Here is an 18,678-nt window from a genome sequence, read left to right as displayed (position 1 = left end):
TTGGTTGGGTGTTTTAGAAAGTGATTGGTGGGTTCTTTGTAATTTCACTTTCCCCTCTGTTTCTAAAAAATCTGGTCAATTTTCATTTATGATTTCTTAAAACATTCTATCCAATATTTTTTTGTTTGGTAATGACTTTCATAAAGTCTGATGATTCTTAAGTTAGCTCTTCTTAACCTATTTCCTAGGTTAGTTGCTTGTAAATGCTTATCTTTTTTCATTTTTCTATCTTGTTCTAACATTTTATTACATGTCATGGAGTCATTGAATTCTTTTCTAAATCTATTCCAATTTTCAGTAGTCTAGGTAAAGTTTTTCCTTTCTATTTTAAGTTATTTATTCTCCTACTAATTTTTTCATACCAAAGCTCTTTGTTGTGAGAAACTGATTACCACAACAGAGAGATTTGCAAGCAGATGCAAGGAATGGAAGCTTGAAGGACTGTCAATCAAGGAGAGAAGGGAAGATTCCAGAGAAGAATTTGGTCAGGGAGACAGTTAAGAAAGTCAAACATCTGAAACTTCACTTCTGCTCTCCTGAACAGTGAGAGAAGGACAGACCACTGCAGACCACTGCTCTGAATTCCTGGCTATTAACTTAACATTGGAAAAGACTGGAGCATAGCTCTGAAGATCCTTTTCAATTTATTAATAATATCCCCTCAGAGACAAATCAACCTTATTTTTATATTGAATTTTATCTTTATATCTTTATATTGAATTATATTGAATTATATCTTTATATTGAATTTTATAATAGATTAGGGAAACCATAAATTCCCTCTGCCCTATCCCAACTCCCTAACTTCCTTCCTTTAAAATAAATCCCCTTTTGAAAGTACTATAGTGTAAAATGTCTACTGAAAGCTGCTGTTAACTTACCATCTCTGAAGAGCTGTTAAGATCAACAGAAAGAGACAGGAAGTGTGTGTGGGGAGGAATGAGAATCCCAGTTTCTCCTCGAACTTTATTTCCTAGTGTCACCGTTCCAGCACTTACCTTAAATGCCCTAATTGAAGGAGCCTCTATTACATTTTTCACTTATAATTTTATTTATTTACCTCTTCCTTCATTTTTTCCAGGTATTTTTATAGGCCTTGTGGACAAATCATTTTTTTTTTGAGACTCTGCTTGTAGCTGTGGAGTTACTCTTTACTTTTAGGATTAGCTCTTGGGCATTTTTTGGACCCATAATATTTTGTCAGTATTCAGTGACTTTTTTATGTATATCTTCAGCTTCAATTCCTGGTCTGGGGCTTTCTTCTTCCCACAATTTGGGATTTATTTTGCTTTGCCTTATCTTGACTTCCTGGGCTCCTTCCTTTGGCTTCCACCTCTCCTAGTTACTGACATGTTTCAAGCACTCCTTAATCCTCCAGATCTAGACCACTCTGTTCTTCATGGCTCTTTGTAGCATTTCAGGTTGAGGTGTTGTGGACTTTTAACCTTCATGAGGTTTTCCAGTCAGTGTGCTAACGGTAATTAATTGCTTTTATTCTCTAACTGCTTAAATCATGGTTCTTCATCTTTGAACTTAGTTCAGAAATTCAGCTAGCCTGTTAATGAGTTAAGTTTTAAAATACACCTGTACTAATCACTGTTCTATTTTTTCCTCAAGAAAATCTGCTATACTTGAGGAATGTGAGTGGACACTAGGGTGTCTGGTCTACTCTCGTTACACCAGACTATCCCTCAAGGATATCTGGTTTGCTATCCAAAGATGTTTGGTCTACTATCTTTAACTACATAGATCAGTGATGGGAAACCTTTTAGAGACCATGTACCCAAATGGCAACCCTCATGCCACATATGAGCCCCCACCCCCAAACAGGGTAGGGAGGAAGTGCTCCCATTAGGCTGCTGGGCAGAGAGGAGGGTGATGTGAGAAATGTCCTCAAGTACACATGGAGAGGGGGAAGGGAGCAGGCTCCTCCAGCACATGTGCCATGGGTTCACCAACATGGACATAAATTTGATTCAAATGATTCTTTGTCACTGGAGGGAAGAAGGAGATTGTTGTTAGTCCTTTGTTTGCAACTTCCAACCAGTTGTATTATCCCCTATGACTCAACTACATAACCAATCAAGTTCTCCTCAATCCCAACCTGTCACTTACCCTATTATGTTTCTTGCTTTAACCTTATAAAAATGAATTAAGTCTTCATCTCAGGGTCTTTTGCTAAACTATGTATGGCAAGTCATTGACCCATTTTATTAGCATAGCACCTCTGTTAATAAAACGTTATCTTGCTCAGAGAAAATTTGTCTCAGTCTACTTTTGTTGAACTTTACTCATGACATGAATATGGAAATATGCATGGTTTTACATGTCTAATGGATAGCACATTGCTTACTTTCTCAAAGTGTGGGGGAAGGACTGAGAGATGAATTAGGCTTCTAATTTTTTTAATGTTAAAAAAGCAATATAAGGATCTCATTGAGTATATGTGGGACCAGGAAAGGGACTGACTAGTCATATGATAAGAGTAAGAGATAACAGAGGGATATCCCAAGTATTTTCCTAATACTCACAAGATGTAAAAAAGCCTAGCAGATGAAGCACTCTAATACATTAGGGGGATTCTCTATGAAGGAGCTGTTGAAGCATAGATAGAATGAGATGTTATGGATAGGTTGCAGCCTGCACTGGTGAATTACCCAAATCAGTAAGATCACAACAGATCCATTGGTATATTGAAGCACAGCAATTTAGGGAGAGTGCTTTCCATACCCTAACTCATGCTAGATTACTCACCTACCACTACACTATCACTTGCTTTGGATCTGACCATCCAGGGAAGTAACCTTTGTGGAGATAGCCCCTCACTTCTCAGCAACTACACCAACTAAAGACCCAGAAAAAAATTCTCACTACCAAAATTCTTAGCATGGTTAAATTGTTTAACATCAGAAATGGACATGGTTTAAATGGTAGAAAGTACACTACAGATGCTGCATCGTTTCTTCAATAAAAAGTAATCTCCCCTGTAGCTGAACCCCACCCCCATATTTTTGTCTTTCTCTATTAGAATGTGAATTCCTACAAAATAGAGACTAAATGGCCTTTACATATGTATCTCTAATAATTATCCAGTCCTCTGTTTTAAGAGCTTAATACTTGGTTTTTTATACATTCTTTTTTCTCATTTTACATCATGAATAAAGGATACTAATAAGAACAAAGTAATATATGTCTACAAAATGAACAAACCTTCCTGTAGATATAACATTGGATGGTTCAAATAAATGTTAGGAGAAAAATACATACCTAGAATTTTGTGCCAAGTACCATCTTCATAATCAAAGCTATAGATATTTCCATTTATTGCCAACAACAAATACGAAGAGGAAAAAATAGCTGATGTTACAACTGGAACTGCAATCTAATAAGGATAATGCATATTAAACATATTAACAATTTTGAAAGAAGTACTTCTAGATGCATGTTCATGACTCTTTTTGGCCAATAATATTTGGAATGAAAATCTCTGTTCAAATATTGGGCCTAATATTTTTATCTGCATAACCTTTAAAGTCACTTGACTTATTTGGACCTCAGTTTCCTCATCTGTAAAATAAGGAGGATAGAAAGGAGGAATAACTAAATGATCTTCAGTGTTCTTTTCAGCTCTAACTTCTACAATCCATGATTGATGACTTAGATTTGGGGATGTAGTGAAGACAAAAGGCTGCCTCCTCTAGGCAAAACTCCTACTTGCCATCTACTGCCTTGTTGATGATGACTCTTATCTTCTTCTTTGATCTATAATTCCTGCTCTCACTTATCTATAGTCTCTCCCTACTTATTGACTTCCCTAATTCCTACACAGCTGATTATGTCTCTCCCATTCTCAAAAAAAGACCCTTTCTTGATCCATCCATTTCTGATATTTATCTTTTATTTCTTCTCCCTTTTCCAGCTAATCTCTTAGAGTAGACAGACTATCTATAATTGATGCTGCCACTTCCTTTTCTCTTTAAAGTTGCTATTGATCCTTTATGACTTCTAATAGGCTTTTCTCAATTATCATCCTTCTCGAATTCTCTGTAGACTTCAATACTGTTGATCACCCTCTTCTCCTTGATATTCTTTTCTCTCTAGGGATTCCTGATAGAGCTCTATCTTGGTTCTCTCCTCCTACCTGTCTGACTATTCCTTCTCAGACACTTTTGCTGAACTTTATCCAGGTTATGCCCATTAACTGTAGTTGTCCCCCAAGGCTTAGTCATGGCCCTTCTTCTCCTCTCTTTCTATACTATTTCACTTTGTGATCTCATCAGTTCCTATGGATTCAAATATCATATCTATGATGATAATTATCAGATTTATTTTTCTACCTCAAACCTCTCAGAAAACCTCCAGTCTTAAATCTCTAACTCTTCTTGGACATCTTTGACTAGATGTCTTAAAGGAATCTTAACTTCAACATGTCCAAAGTTTAACTCACCATCTTTCTTTCTATCACTATATTCTCCCATCACCTAAGGTCAAAACCAATATGTCATCCTCAACTTCACATTCTCTTTCACCCCCCCCCCCCATATCCAGTCAGTTATCAAGTCCTATAAATTCTACCTTCATGATATGAGGAGTGGGCTATGTGTTACTCTGAGAATATGCTTCTCAAAAGCCCCCCTACCTGAGCAATGTGTTATTTCCAAGCATGAATGATGATGACATGTATATCATCCCTGGAAACTCCTGCTTTTGCTAGTGTAAAAGGGAATTCTTTGTTCTCTCAGAGTTTACACTTGTGAAAGGGAATCCTTTATTCCTTTTGTCTATTTTGAGTTAACACTTTGGTTAACAATAACTTAAGTACCCCTACTTAGTACCTCCCTAGATTGTGAAGACAGGATTAACTGTCCTTTGTCTACTTTTTAATTGAATCAACAAAATTGTGAACACCCTACTTAGCACTCTGTAGAGGAGCTCTCCACCCTTTCAATTCAATCAGCCAGGAAATGAGAACTCTCATCTCAGTCCGCCAGGAATCTGTGAACTCTTTTGATGAGTATGCACTTCTCCAGAAGGTGAGAAGTGGTTCCCACAAACACTGCCCCCTAGGCAGTTCTGGGCAATTTGGAAGCTGTGATTGGTCCTTGTGAAAAGGAGAAGGGACAAGAAGCCATTATAAAAGGCCCTGAATTTCTGGGGCTAAAAAAGTCGACTCCAAGAAGGAAGTTGGCTTGAAGAACAAGTTGGACTTCAAGAAGGGAAGTCAGCTTCAAGAAGAAGGTAGGCTCAAGGAAGAAAGTCAGCCTCAGGGGTCACCTTCAGTTCAAGTCATCGTTTTGACTTGCCTCTTGGCAGGAACTTGGGTGAGTGGATAGCTGGATTTCCCTTCCTGTCTTCTGGAGAGAGTTTAATTCAGGTTGAAGGTCGACAAGTTCTGGCTGAGTCAAGTACCAGAGCATTATAGCATTATTTAGTTGGACAGGCTAATGTTTTCTCTACCCTTTTGCATTTCTCTGCTTTCAACTTCTTTTGTAAAAGCTATTAAAGTCATTTCAACTTTGAGCAACCACCTTATTATTTGTAATCTTCATATATTTTAGTCAAACCATTAAAATTTAATTCTTATACTAGGCTATGCCCCTGAGTATGCCCCAGCATGTTACAGGTGTTATAAATTGTGGCTGTCCTATTTTCTGATTGGTTAAAACCTTAGATTGTAAGTCTTGGCTCACCAGTTTCTGGGGAAAAGATAGAGAAGGGGGAGGGCTTGGGGTTAAAGTCTATAAAAGGCTAGGCTCAGCCAGAAGAGTGTGCACATTACCCATGATCAGATGGTGGTGCCCTTTTACATGAAAAAGAAATAAAAACTGTCTTTTCTGCTTATTCCCTCTGACCAAATTTCCATTGTGAGGGGTGGTCTCTACTCCACTTCACACTGTGACACTATCCTGGTCTAGACTTTCATCACATCATACCTGAACTATGTTAAGATTAAAATTGCCAAACTGTTGCAGGTAAAAATCAGTTTCTCTGCTAGAAGTATTATATTTTATGAGATTTATTAAAGATTAAGAATTTAAAGAAAGTACAAGTAAGAAAGCACATGCCTAGGAGAGCCGAAAGGCCTGTTCAATTTCACTTACATCATGAGAGACACATCTGCTTGGAAGCAGAAGTAGGAAGAGAGCTCAGTAGGCTTTTACAGCCAGTTAAATAGAAATTTTTATCCCGTGCAGGTGGGAACTCAGGTGAGGTTACAAAGCATTCTGGGAAGTAGCCAAGGACTTCTGGGGATTGAAGTCCAGGGTTCAAATCTCCATTTTTACAACTATTGCAATCAACTTCTGGTTGTACTTCCTACCTCTAGTCTTTTCTCACTCCAGTCCATTGTCTATTCAACTAACAAATTTTTCTTCTTAAATAAAGTTCAAGTTTGACCATGTTGCCCCCATTCAATCAACTCTACTGGATCCCTATTGCCTCTAGGATAAAAAAAAATAAAATCCTCTGGCTTTTAAAGTTCTCCATAACTTGGACTTTCCAATGTTTTTACTCATTATACTCTACCATGTATGCAGTGATTCAGTGACAATTGACCTCCATGCTGTTTCTTAAACTAGCATTTCCAGGTATTTTAATTTGCTGTCCTTGAATTCTCTCTCTCTCCTTATCCATACCTCCTAACTCACCTTAGCTTTCTTCAGAATCAGATAAAATCCCACTTTCTGTCAGAAACTTTTCCCAATCCTCCTTAAAGCTAGAGTTTTCCCTCTATTATCTCTAGTTTATCCTATAAATATTTTTTATTCATAATTATCTGAATGTCAAATTTCCCATTAGTCTGGGAGCTCCTTAAGAGCAGGGTATTTATATTTCTTTTTATCTTCAGTGCTTAGCACAGTTCCTGGCATACAGCAGTCATTTAATAAATGTTCACTGGCTGACTGACAGGAACTTGGGCTCTCTCTTCCCATTTTTATCTGGGGACCATGCTTCTTTTTTGTTGTTATAAAGATATTTTATTTCACCAATTAAATATAATAACAAATTTCCATATAAGTTTTCCAAGGTTTTCATATTCTCTCCCTCATTCCCTTCCTTCTTCCTTCCCAGAGCTGGCAAGCAATTTGATCTGTTATATATGTATTATAATGCAAAACATATTTTCATATGGTTCATTTTTGTAAGAAAATAATCATATAAAACCAAAACTCCCAAATAAACACCCAAATAAACCGAAGTGGAAAATCCTATGCTTTGATCTGCATTCTGACTTCAACAGTTCTTTTTTTCTGGAGGTGGATAGCAGAATTGTCCTGGATCATTTTACTGCTGGGAATTGCTGTCTATCACAGTTGATTATTCCACAATATTGCTGTTATTGTATATAATGTTCTCCTCATTCAGCTTGTTTCACTCTGCATCAGTTCGTGTAGGTCTTTCCAGCTCTTTTGGAAATCATCCTGTTCATTTCTTACAGTGCAATAGTATCCTATCACCCTCATATATCATAATTTGTTTATCCATTCCCCAATTAGTAGGCATTCCTTCAATTTCTAATTCTTTGTCACCACAAAAAAGAGCAACTATAAATGTTTTTGTACAAATAGATTATTTCCCTTTAAAAAAAAAAACAAATTCTTTGGGATACAGACCTAATAGTGGTATTACTGGATCAAAAGGTATGCATTGATTTATAGTCCTTTAGACATAGTTCCAAACTGCCCTCTAGAATGGTTGGACAAGTTCACAACTCCACCAGCAATGAACTAGTGGGGCACCATGCTTCTTCATCTCAGTTGTCATATGCTTCGCACCTGCTACTGTTCTGGGTGCTCAACCAACTTCATATCCTCAAAGTACAATCAAAGGCTATCCACCGCTTTCACTGTGCCTTCTGGATTACTGATCTATAGCAAGAAACTTTCTTTCAGTTTAAAATTTTTCCTTTCCCACTCCTTCCATCTTCTGGCTCTCACTGAGAACTAGTTCTGTCCTATCTCTCTATCCTGATACAATTTCTATAGTCATCCTTTCTAGCATTGGCTGCATTTTCATTCATTCTTACAGACTCATTGATCAAGGCTGGGGTGTAGAGTTGAAATATTCCTTGTTCCCTGTTGCCACTTATAGGTTCCCTGTCTATCTCAACTCACTAACCTCTCCTCTGAAGTTCCCATAATTTATATCTACCACTCAATAAAATCCTGGTATTTACTGTCTACAGACCTTCAGGACAATCTCCTTCCTTCCTCAGTGAATTCAGTTCCTCATTCACAATTTTTCTTTCCTCAATTCCAGTCTTCAAACAAAGGGACTTCAACATACATATTGATTCTCCCTCCAACACCCTAACATCCCACTTCTTTAGCGTACTCATTTCCTAATATCTACATCTCTGCCCAACATACAAAGATGGTCATTCCTTTCATCTTGCCATCACATATAAATGCACCACCTCCATGTTCATGAACTCTGATGTTGCCTCATCTGGTCACAAGATAAGCTTCTGAAATTCTTTCTTTTCCTCTGCTTTCTAATACCAAACTCTGTTCTACTACACTGTGACCTCTAATCCCATGACTCCTCAGTTGGAAAGATGAAATTGTATTTATTGCTTTTATGCCATTTATTATAAAATTAAGTTATCTCATATAAACTTTTAGGTAGTATCTATAACTAGGATATTAGAAAGAGTTGCCCTGGTTGTTAATTAAGTGTTTATAAGCAGTGATAGATAAGGGCTAGCTTAAAAGCTCATATTATCAACCTTGCAATGTTAAGTATGCAACTTTACTAAATCCTGATTCTGGATAAAGATAACAGGAGGGGGTGAATGACTTGAATATAAAGAAAGACACTATAAGTAAATTAAGTGAACACAAAATAGTATACATAACAGATCTTTGGGAAAAGAAAGATTTTAAGACCAAGAAAGAGTTAGAAAAAAATCACAAAATGTAAGATAAATAATTTTGATTACATTAAATTAAAAAGGTTTTGTACAAACAAAACCAGTACAACCAAAATTATAAGGGAAGCGACAAACTGGGAAAAAATCTTCATAACAAAAACCTCTGACAAAGGTCTAATTACTCAAATTTATAAAGAGTTAAATCAATTTTACAAAAAATCAAGCCATTCTCCAATTGATAAATGGGCAAGGAACATGAATAGGCAGTTTTCCGTTAAAGAAATCAAAACTATTAATAAGCACATGAAAAAGTATTCTAAATCTCTTATAATCAGAGAGATGCAAATCAAAACAACTCTAAAGGTATCACCTCACACCTAGCAGATTGTCTAACATGATAGCAAAGGAAAGTAATGAATGCTAGAAGGGATGCGGCAAAGTTGGGACATTAATGGACTGCTGGTGGAGTTGTGAATTGATCCAACCATTCTGGAGGGCAATTTGGAACTATGCCAAAAGGGCACTAAAAGACTGCCTGCCCTTTGATCCAGCCAGAGCACTGCTGGGTTAATACCCCAAAGAGATAATAAGGAAAAAGACATGTACAAGAATATTCATAGCTGTATTCTTTGTGGTGGCAAAAAATTGGAAAATGAGGAGATGCCCTTCAATTGGGGAATAGCTGAACAAATTGGTGGTATATGTTGGTGATGGACTACTATTGTGCTCAAAGGAATAATAGAGTGGAAGAATTCCATGTGAACTGGAATGATCTCCAGGAACTGATGCAGAGTGAAAGGAGCACAACCAGGAAAACATTGTACACAGAGACTGATACCCTGTGGTACAATCGAATGTAATGGGCTTCTCCATTAGTGGCAATGCAGTGATCCTGAACCACTCAGAGAGAATCTAAGAGAAAGAACACTATTCCCAGCCAGAGGAAAAACTGTGGGAGCAGAAACACAGAAGAAAAACAACTGCTTGATTACATGGGTCGAGGGAGTTAATGATTGGGGATGTAGACCCTAAATGATCATCCTAGTGCAAACATCAACAACATGAAAATAAATTCTGATCAAGGATACATGTAAAGCCCACTGTAACTGCTTGTCAGCTACAGGAAGAGGTGGGGGGAGGAGAGGGAGGGAAAGAAATATGATTCTTGTAACCAAGGAATAATGTTCTAAATTGACTAAATAAATTTTTCAAAAAAAAAAAAAGATAACAGAATCATTGAGCCAGTTGTAAAAGTAGAAATGTTTACTTGCTATTCTATAAGTTTATGTCAATTACAATGGACCCTCAGGTTTTATGACCCAGATGACTCTGGGTCTTTGTCTCTTTTTATCTGAGGGTTTAGTTATAAGATCAACAAAATCCTTGGACCTTTTGCCAGAATTTATCAACTATTAGCTAACATACTTTGAGTATGTGGATTTTGTTAATCAATGATTTGTATGCACTGTCAAAAGTCTATAAAAACAACAGTGGACATCCATAAGAGGTCTTTCATCACAGACTGGGTGTGATGAAATCACTGACACTATTTACCCATGAATAAAGTCAGTTTTTAGCTCAGAATTATGGCCCAAAGATGTCTTTATTTCTTATACAGTTCTCTCCTTGACCATCAACCCTGCATTAGCTATTCTCCTTTCTGTAGTTTGGCTAAACTCTTTAAGAAGGCTGTTTTCAATGGGTGCTTCCATTTCTTCTCTTTTTAACTCCCTAAAATCTAGCTTCCAATCTGATTATTCAATTTAATCACTCTCTCCAAAGTTACCACTGAGCTCTTAGATGCCAAATAAAGTGGTCCCCTTCTTCTTGACCTTTCTGAGGCTTTTAACAGTGCTGATCAGCCTCTTCTTCCTGATAATCTCTTCTCATTTTCCTGGCTCTCCTCCTACCTTACTGCTTCTTTTTAGCTCCTTTTGCTAGATCTTCATCTATGGAGTCCCACAAGGACTCTGTCCTAGATTCTCTTCTATTCTCCTTCTATACTACTTCACTTGGTGAACTCACCAGTACCCATGGATTCAATTATCATCTCTATGATGGTGATTCTCAAACCTATTCCATCAAGTCCTACCTTCTCTGCTGAACTCCAGTTTATTATCCATCTTGAACTACATGTTCAGTAGACATTTTTTTTAACCTTTACTTTGTCATAGTAACAGCTCTATGATAGAAGGGCAAGGGTTAGGCAAATGGGATTGAGTGAGTTGCCCAGGGTCACACAGCTAGGTCTGAGGTCAGATTTGAACCTATGCTAGTTTGGTGGTTTACTGAATATTAAATTGTTGGTCGCCAGGGATTTAATTTCTAAATTCCAAAATAAATTACTCAAGTAACTGTAATTAATGGTAGTTTATTTTTACAATAGAGGAAGATATTAAGGAAGAGAGAAAAGGCGGGAGAGAGAGAGAGAGAGCTTTAACTGGTTCCTCTGAACCAGTTAGAAATTCTAAGGCACCAGTCAGGGGAAAGGAGTCTCAAGACAATGGGCCTTCCTCGGGAGTTCACACCTCCAGAAAGGGCAAGGAAGAAAGTCAGCCCTTACACTCACCACTGTGACCTTCTAAAAGGAAAACAGTCTGAGGTCTCCTGCACAAGCTCCTTCAGGGGCCCAGTTCCACAGCCAAGTGTCTTCACCCCAAGTCTGAGTGTGTGTCTTCCAGTCTCTCCTCAAGTGTCTCTCTTCACTCCAATTCTGAGAGTCTCTCTTCACTCCAAGCCCAGGTGACTGTCTTCCAGTCCATCTCTGAGTGACTGAAGATCACTCTTACTCCGAGTGACTTGTGTATCTCTGTTTCCACTATTTAAAGACCTTTTTCTCTTGTGTCACCTCTCCTAAATTTTATGTCTACCAATCAGCAGCAGACACTCCTCTCCAGGACTGCCCACTCTTTCACACTGGGGTCATAGACCTCCCACTCAATGTATGAAATGGGTGTTCATACCTTTTGTAGTTAGTTCCCACCTTTTTGTAGTTAGTTCATACCTTTTTATAGTTAAAATGGGTAGATCTACTTTAAGTACTGGGTTTACACTTTGGGGATTAAAATCTAAAAATAGAAAGGGGATTACAATTTAATCTTCACAATAAAGGAAGAGCTAAGTACCTTCATTATTACAATCAGGGGAGAGTTTAAATCCAATCTTCACATGGAGGAACCTCCCAACTCCAGGCCTAGCACTCTCTCTATTGTGCCACTTAGCTGCCCCTTCCAGTAGATATCATCAACTCAAGATCTCCAAAACTGAACTCATTCTTTTCCCTCACCCCAACTTCTAAACTTCCTCATTACTATTAAGGACAACACCATCCTTCTAGTTCCCCAGCCTCCAAACCAGGTATCACGTTCAGTTCCTCATTATATCTCACCTTACAAATCCAATCTACCAAGATCTTTCAATTTCACCTTTAGAGCATCTCTTAATCTTCTCTCCTTTGATACTATCACTGCTGATGCAAGCCCTCATCTCCTCGTAGTTGGACTTGCCTGCTGGTTTGTCTGCCTTCTTACTCCAAGTCTCTTCCTACTCCAGACCATCCTCCTTTCAGTTGCCAAAGTAATTTTTCTAGAGAACAGGTGGGACCATGTCGCATACCTACTCAATAAACCCCAATGGCATCCTACTGCTTCCCCTGTTTGGTTTTCAAAGTCTTTCATAACCTACCCCCACCCCTACTTTTCTAGTATTCTTATATCTTACAACCCACCAGATAATCTTTTAATCAAGTAAACTGACCTCCTTGCCTTGTACAAGATGATCGTTTACTATGTGTCCCTCAACCCTACAATACTGTCTCCCTCCTTAGGTCTACCTCCTCACTTGCCTCCACTAGCTGGCTTTCTTCAAGTCTCAGTTTAAATTCCAACTTCTACTGGAAGTCTTTCCCAGTATCTTTTAATTCTGGTGCCTTCTCTCTGCTGATTATTTCCTACTTATTCTTTAAAGAGCATTTTTATATAATTGTTTGCATGTTTTCTCTCCCCATTAAGAGCTCCTCAATGGCTTTTCTTTGTATCCTTGGAGCTAAGCATGATGTCTGGTGTGCAGTAGATACTATTTATTGACTGACCAACTCTGAACTAAAGCTAAGCCACTTGCCTTCAACTCGTGTTTTAGGACTATGCTTCTTCACCTCAGTCATTTTCTGACCTCCTATGGAACACATGCTCTCTCTCTTTCCTTCCCTTGCTTTAATAACTATAATCAAATCAATACTACCATTGCCTCTGAAAAAGATGTGTTAATTTAAAAAAAAAAGATGTGTTAATTAGTTCCCCTTTTACTCCAATTAACATCCTACTGACTTCTCACACCAAAATATCCTCTCACACAACTTTTCTTTTTATGATGTCTTCTTCAATTGAGAATGTAAATTCCTTAAATAAGAGCACAGATTATCTCCCTTAAGTATCTGTGACCCTTACTTTTAAAATCCTGCCTGGTAGTAAGTATTTATGTAACTTGGGGCTCAAAACTCATTTTCATGGGACTCTCATCATTGATGGAGATTATTACTCAGTGCTCTCTACCACTATGTGAGGCAGGGAATTGGAGTAAGTTTGGGAGAATAGAGGTCCTCTTTTTCTGGCTTCCAGCTTAGAGAAAGAAGACATATGGTTCCATATTTTCTTCAGACCCTGAAGGGAGAGATATTCTGGAAAAAAGCTGACAATTGAGAAAATGGCACTTTGATCTTCCCTCCATCCCTAGGTTACTACACTAGGGACTTCCAGGAATTTCCCCAAGATACAGGGATATGTTCACTTTCTCTGTCTGTCTGTCTGTCTGTCTGTCTGTCTGTCTGTCTGTCTCTCTCTCTCTCTCTTTTTTTTTCTCTCTCTCTCACCTTGTCTGATTTACGTGTGATATTGGCTTGGACAAATGGGTTTATTTACTATTGGCTACATGGGTTGATTGTGGAACTGGTATTTGGTGGGGAATCAAACCTTGGATACATAGCTAGGGGCACTCATTCTCTGTTAGTATCAGAAGCTTGGTTTGAATCTAAAAACCATCTCTCCAAGATTAACAATATTTGGAGGTAGGGGAAGGGAAGATAAATATCATTCTTGCCCAGTACCCTTACGCAAATATCAAGTTCTCCAGAAAACTAACACCCATGTGAGTTGTTATCATTTTTATTCTTATTTTTTGTTTAGATAGAAGGAGTTCAGTCAGAAATGGCCTTAGGTCAGAGAGATGAAGAGAACAAAGTGGCCAACATCTGGACTCAACCTCTTGTTGCCTCTGACAAGAATCAAATCTCCCTTGGAAAAAAAGAATCACTTGTCACTAGCTAACCTAATGCCTATTTGAGTAAATGGAGTCTCCTTGACCAATGTGGCTAAGTGCAAAAACATTCAGCTATTCTGTTTCTCATTTTATTCAAGTTCTAATCTACCTTTTTTCACTGGGTGGGTAGCACTCTAAATTATTGATACTCAGTTTGGAGCAAAGGTTTTCAGCCTGCCCAAAGCAACCTATCAAACACATAAAGAGCAAGATAACAAAGTTTTAGATTATTTGGATGAGAAGAGATCTGCTCTTTCCTGGTAACTTAGTCATTAATGTCACTGGCTTTACAAGTCCATATGGATTTCTTATCAATTAGATTAGCTGACATCACAAAATGGTTATGAAACAGGAATCACTACTTTTTGCCTCCTATACTGTCATATCCACTGAGTGAGATGACATCATTTTTCTAATTATACATGACTATTCAATTAAATAAAAATTTACTGAGCATTAAAAAAAAAAACTAAGGAGAAGACTCTAGAGATAACTACCTCCCTATGAATCACATCCAGAAAGACTCAAGCAGACACTCATGTAGATTACATGGGCAATAAGGTGCACACAGCATTTATACTTAGTAAATTTCTTTTCATTCATTCTTTCTTTGGAGCACCAATCTCTCCTTTCTAGTGGTAGGAGGTATCTTTATTCTGTCTAGGTTTAACTAGATCAAAATGTAATAAACTCATTCACAATGAAGTATAAGTGATTGATAAGATCTAAGTTGTTACTTCTAAAAGGAATATGTGTACTTTTGGCTTAAACTGTCTTGGAACATGGAATTTCAAACAACATAATACTAATTGAGAAATAATTTGGGGGAAGGCAATCTCTTCCTAGGGCTCCTTCCTTAATCTACTTCCTGCTTATGGCTGGCTGTATCTATATTGTTAATTATAATTTTAAGGCTTACCTTTTGTAAATAAAAGTATAGTGTATGTTTGTATTCAAATACTCAGAGGGACCTGTGGTAGAGGGAGGCATTTCTAGTTTTCTCTAAGTGTTTACTAAGCCTTTCTCAGTAAATTTCAAGTCAGCAACTTCTTTCCTGATTTTTATGTTTTTAAATTTTATTTTAATCAACTAAGACCCACCTTCTCACTCTCCCACCCCACCCCAGTTGAGAAAACAGGAAAGACAAAATAAAATCCACTACAAACATTGATAGTCAATCAAAACAAATTTCCACATTGGCCACATCCAAAAAATATTTGTCTCATCCTTCATTGTGTGCCCTTCACCTCTCTCTTTCATGAAGTGGAGAGCATATTTCATCATTAGTCCTCTGAAGCAAACAAGTTAAGAGAGTTCCCCATGGAGTCCCACAGTGTTGCATCAGCAATTTTTCCACCATTTAGGAGAGTCTCATGCAAAGTGTCCCAAGCTATAGAAATTCGGGTTATATAAGGAAACGATAGAAATTGTACAGCATATCACTGTAAACTGCAAAAATTTAGTACATATTGAATACCAATAAAGACACAGCCAAGTGACCAGAATAATGCACCAGAATCTTGGTAAAAAGACAATAAATCTCTGTACTACAAGCAGAAATCCCAAAATATACTCAAGAATTCATTACATAAATTGCATTACACTTGAAATATTAGCTCAGACAAATTAGTTAGCCACAGGACACACAAAAAATTAAAAGTAACATTTTAATAAAGGTAACCATACTGAAAACACATTTTCAAGCCATGTGAAATGAAAAGCTTTCAAAATATGGAAGAAATAAAAACTATGAAAACAGAAAGAAATACACATGACCCCCATCATCCTGTCTTTTATGAGAGATATCCTCCCAAAAAATCTGTCAGTGAACTCTCAGAAGTACCTATATGCAATAGTTTTCAATTACAAAAATAATCTTATCCACTTGCATAACCATGTGATCCACATTAAATGCAAAAGTACAATATGATCCAAGACCATTTCTTTCTTCGTTCAATTGAACAAAAAGTGCAAAGAACAAAGATAATAATAACACATAGATGCAGGTTTTCTGTTAGGCAAAGCGTTTTTTCTCACAACCCTCTGAGTTATCCCCAAATAATTAAATAAAAATATTACCTGTAAGCTTCTAGGAGCAAAGAGTGGCTTTAGACTACTTTCAAAATAATTTGTAGTTAAAAAAACCGTCTTTCTGGAAGAAACAATAAATGAGATAAATCAAGATATTTTCATGAAAAAAATTGAAATACTAGAATAAGTGACTATTTCATTTTCTTTTAACTTGGAACCACTGAGTCTTTTAAAATATAAGCATATTTTTATGCATTTGGTTTTCACACATCCTAATCTGTCAATATTCCCCACCGCCTTTATTTAATTAGTTCTTTCCTGTAACAAAGAAAAAGAGCTAAGAAAATGCAACTAATGAAGTGACATCTTACTAAGTGTGGCATTTTGTCCTACAGTTCTCACTTCTGTACTAAAAGGAGTTTCTTTTATCTCTTTAGCTCTTCTTTAGAGCCAAGATTGTTCATTACTATCATTCAATGAAACCATTTAGTCAGAAGATGATTTTTTTAAAAATTTGAATGAAATCCTAAAAACCTTAGGACCTTGGCTTTTCAAACGCATATTATTTTCTTGGTCAACCTTTTTCAAATTCACCAAAAGAATGTTATTTATAAATGGTATGGCATTAGGAAAAAAACGTGTGCCCTGAATATATTATGTGTGAGATGAGAAATATATCCTGGTTTTGTTTTTTGCTGGCCTTTGCTGCTATTTGGATGCCTGGGCCCAGCAGATAGAGGGCAGGGACTGGAACCAGGAAGACCTAAATTCAAATCTGGCCTGAAACAATGACTTGCTATGGGACTCTTGAGCAAGTTACTTAACCTCTGTTTAACTCGGTTTCCTCTTTTGTAGAATAGGGATGATAATAATAGCCATTCCTCTCAGGGTTCTTGTGAGGATCGAGCAAGATAATATTTGTAAAGAGTTTAGCCCAGTACTTGGCACATAGTAAGCACTATGATGTTTGCCATTACTAATTTTATCAACAAAAGAAATACCAAGGCTTCCCAGCTAACTACAAGACATTCTTCTATGAACTCCTGGAGCATTGAGGTTGGATTTTCTTTATTTGTAAAAAGAGGTTGCACTACAGGGTCTCTAAGATATCTCCCAATTCTAAATCTAGAATCCCATGCTCATAGGAAAGCATATCGAGGGGGAAGTAGCAAGTTGGGGGCTGAAAAGAAAACAAGACAAAGAGCAATAGCTCCAGGCACAAAAGTGGCAAGATGGAGAGAGCTGGACATTGTTTCCTACAAACTTTCACATCTCTCAAAAACAGGAATGTGTGTGGAAATCTGGTCAAGGTCTTAAGGAAGAGGCAGACAAGAATCATTAAAAGGACAGAGCCCAGAGACAGCCAACCTAGGGGTGAATCCATGTATTTTTATGGGACCACAAAACCTAGGATTTGTTCATGAAAGGAGGATAAGAGAGCAAGGAGATAGAGAATAATATGGGACAAACTAGGGTGAAATCAAAGGCTACCAACAAGGGTGCTATGATCCCTTTAGTCCCAGGAAGAGAAGAGAAGAGCCCTCAGGGGAGTGAGGAGGAAGGGGCAAGAAATGAAAAATGGGAGAAAGGAAAGAGACCTTACTTTTGCAGATAGGAGGATGGTATTGGTGAATGTACTTATGGATGACGAGAGATGGTTCTTCAACTACTTTAATAATCTTTTTTTAAAGGTGGCCTTATTATCCCCACTTCTCTTCCCCTTACCTGAGATAACCACTTCTTGTCTGTTATCCCTTTTCCTTTGGAATTTTGTTTATTCCTTTTTTCTCTCTTGCTTTTATCGGATTATATAATTCTCCCTTTTTTAAACTCTGTCATATTCCCTTCTCCTCCATTCCCCTCTAACTCATTCTGTTATTAGCTTTTTAAATTTCTTTTTTTTTGCATCCCTTTCCAGAAAGGATTTCTTATTCTCATTATCCATCTTCTCTGCTCTAGACCCTCATTCTCTGATTCATGGCCTCTATAATTATTTATTTTCTCTCTTTTCTTTGTATTCCTCATGCAATGAAAGCTTCCCCAGAATACAGCTAGCTACAGTTCCTATTAGGGTTCATCCAGGATAAATGTCAGTTATTTTGGGTTTGTTGGGGCCTACTAAATTCTATAGAAAAATTGGTAATTTTTCCCCTTCTTTGTTTTAGGCTATGTGAGGAACAGGTCCTGACAAGATGGCGGGCTCCTCTCATAAATCTGTATAATGAAGTAAAAAAATTCAAATTAAGTTTCATATTGCCAGCTTAAGCCCCATTCCCCACATTCACACCAACTGGTTAGTCCTTTTAAGAGGCTAACAAGTGAAATTGCTTCCATTTTGATTGGTTAAAGCCCGTGTGAATGACTAGGGTTGTAAATTGTGTTCTGCTCAGCTGGTTCTCCTAACTAGATAATAACTCTAATAATTGGCCAATGGGGAACAAGAAGAGAGACTGATTTACTCT

The 18,678-nt window shown here is 37.4% G+C and overlaps 1 protein-coding gene across 11 annotated transcripts in view; it reads right to left on the bottom strand.

Moving 5' to 3' along the window:
- CATSPERD (cation channel sperm associated auxiliary subunit delta) overlaps window positions 1-18,678 on the bottom strand; it is a 146,558-nt gene that overhangs the window by 92,397 nt on the left and 35,483 nt on the right. For 8 of the 11 annotated variants that reach the window (XM_056822502.1, XM_056822500.1, XM_056822501.1 and 5 more), the window contains 2 exons: window positions 16,265-16,337; window positions 3,268-3,382 (listed from right to left, as the gene is read on the bottom strand). The exons of 1 other annotated variant lie outside the window; for it this stretch is intronic. In XM_056822502.1, coding sequence (XP_056678480.1) covers window positions 3,268-3,382; window positions 16,265-16,337 — 188 coding nt within the window. The remainder of the gene's footprint in view (window positions 1-3,267; window positions 3,383-16,264; window positions 16,338-18,678) is intronic. 2 more of the 11 variants (XM_056822499.1, XM_007488955.3) reach the window with 1 other exon arrangement.

Source organism: Monodelphis domestica, chromosome 3, assembly GCF_027887165.1.
Source record: "Monodelphis domestica isolate mMonDom1 chromosome 3, mMonDom1.pri, whole genome shotgun sequence".
In the NCBI taxonomy this organism is placed as follows: domain Eukaryota; kingdom Metazoa; phylum Chordata; class Mammalia; order Didelphimorphia; family Didelphidae; genus Monodelphis; species Monodelphis domestica.
Note: the sequence above shows the minus strand (reverse complement) of the source record. Positions and strands in the feature narration are given on the sequence as shown.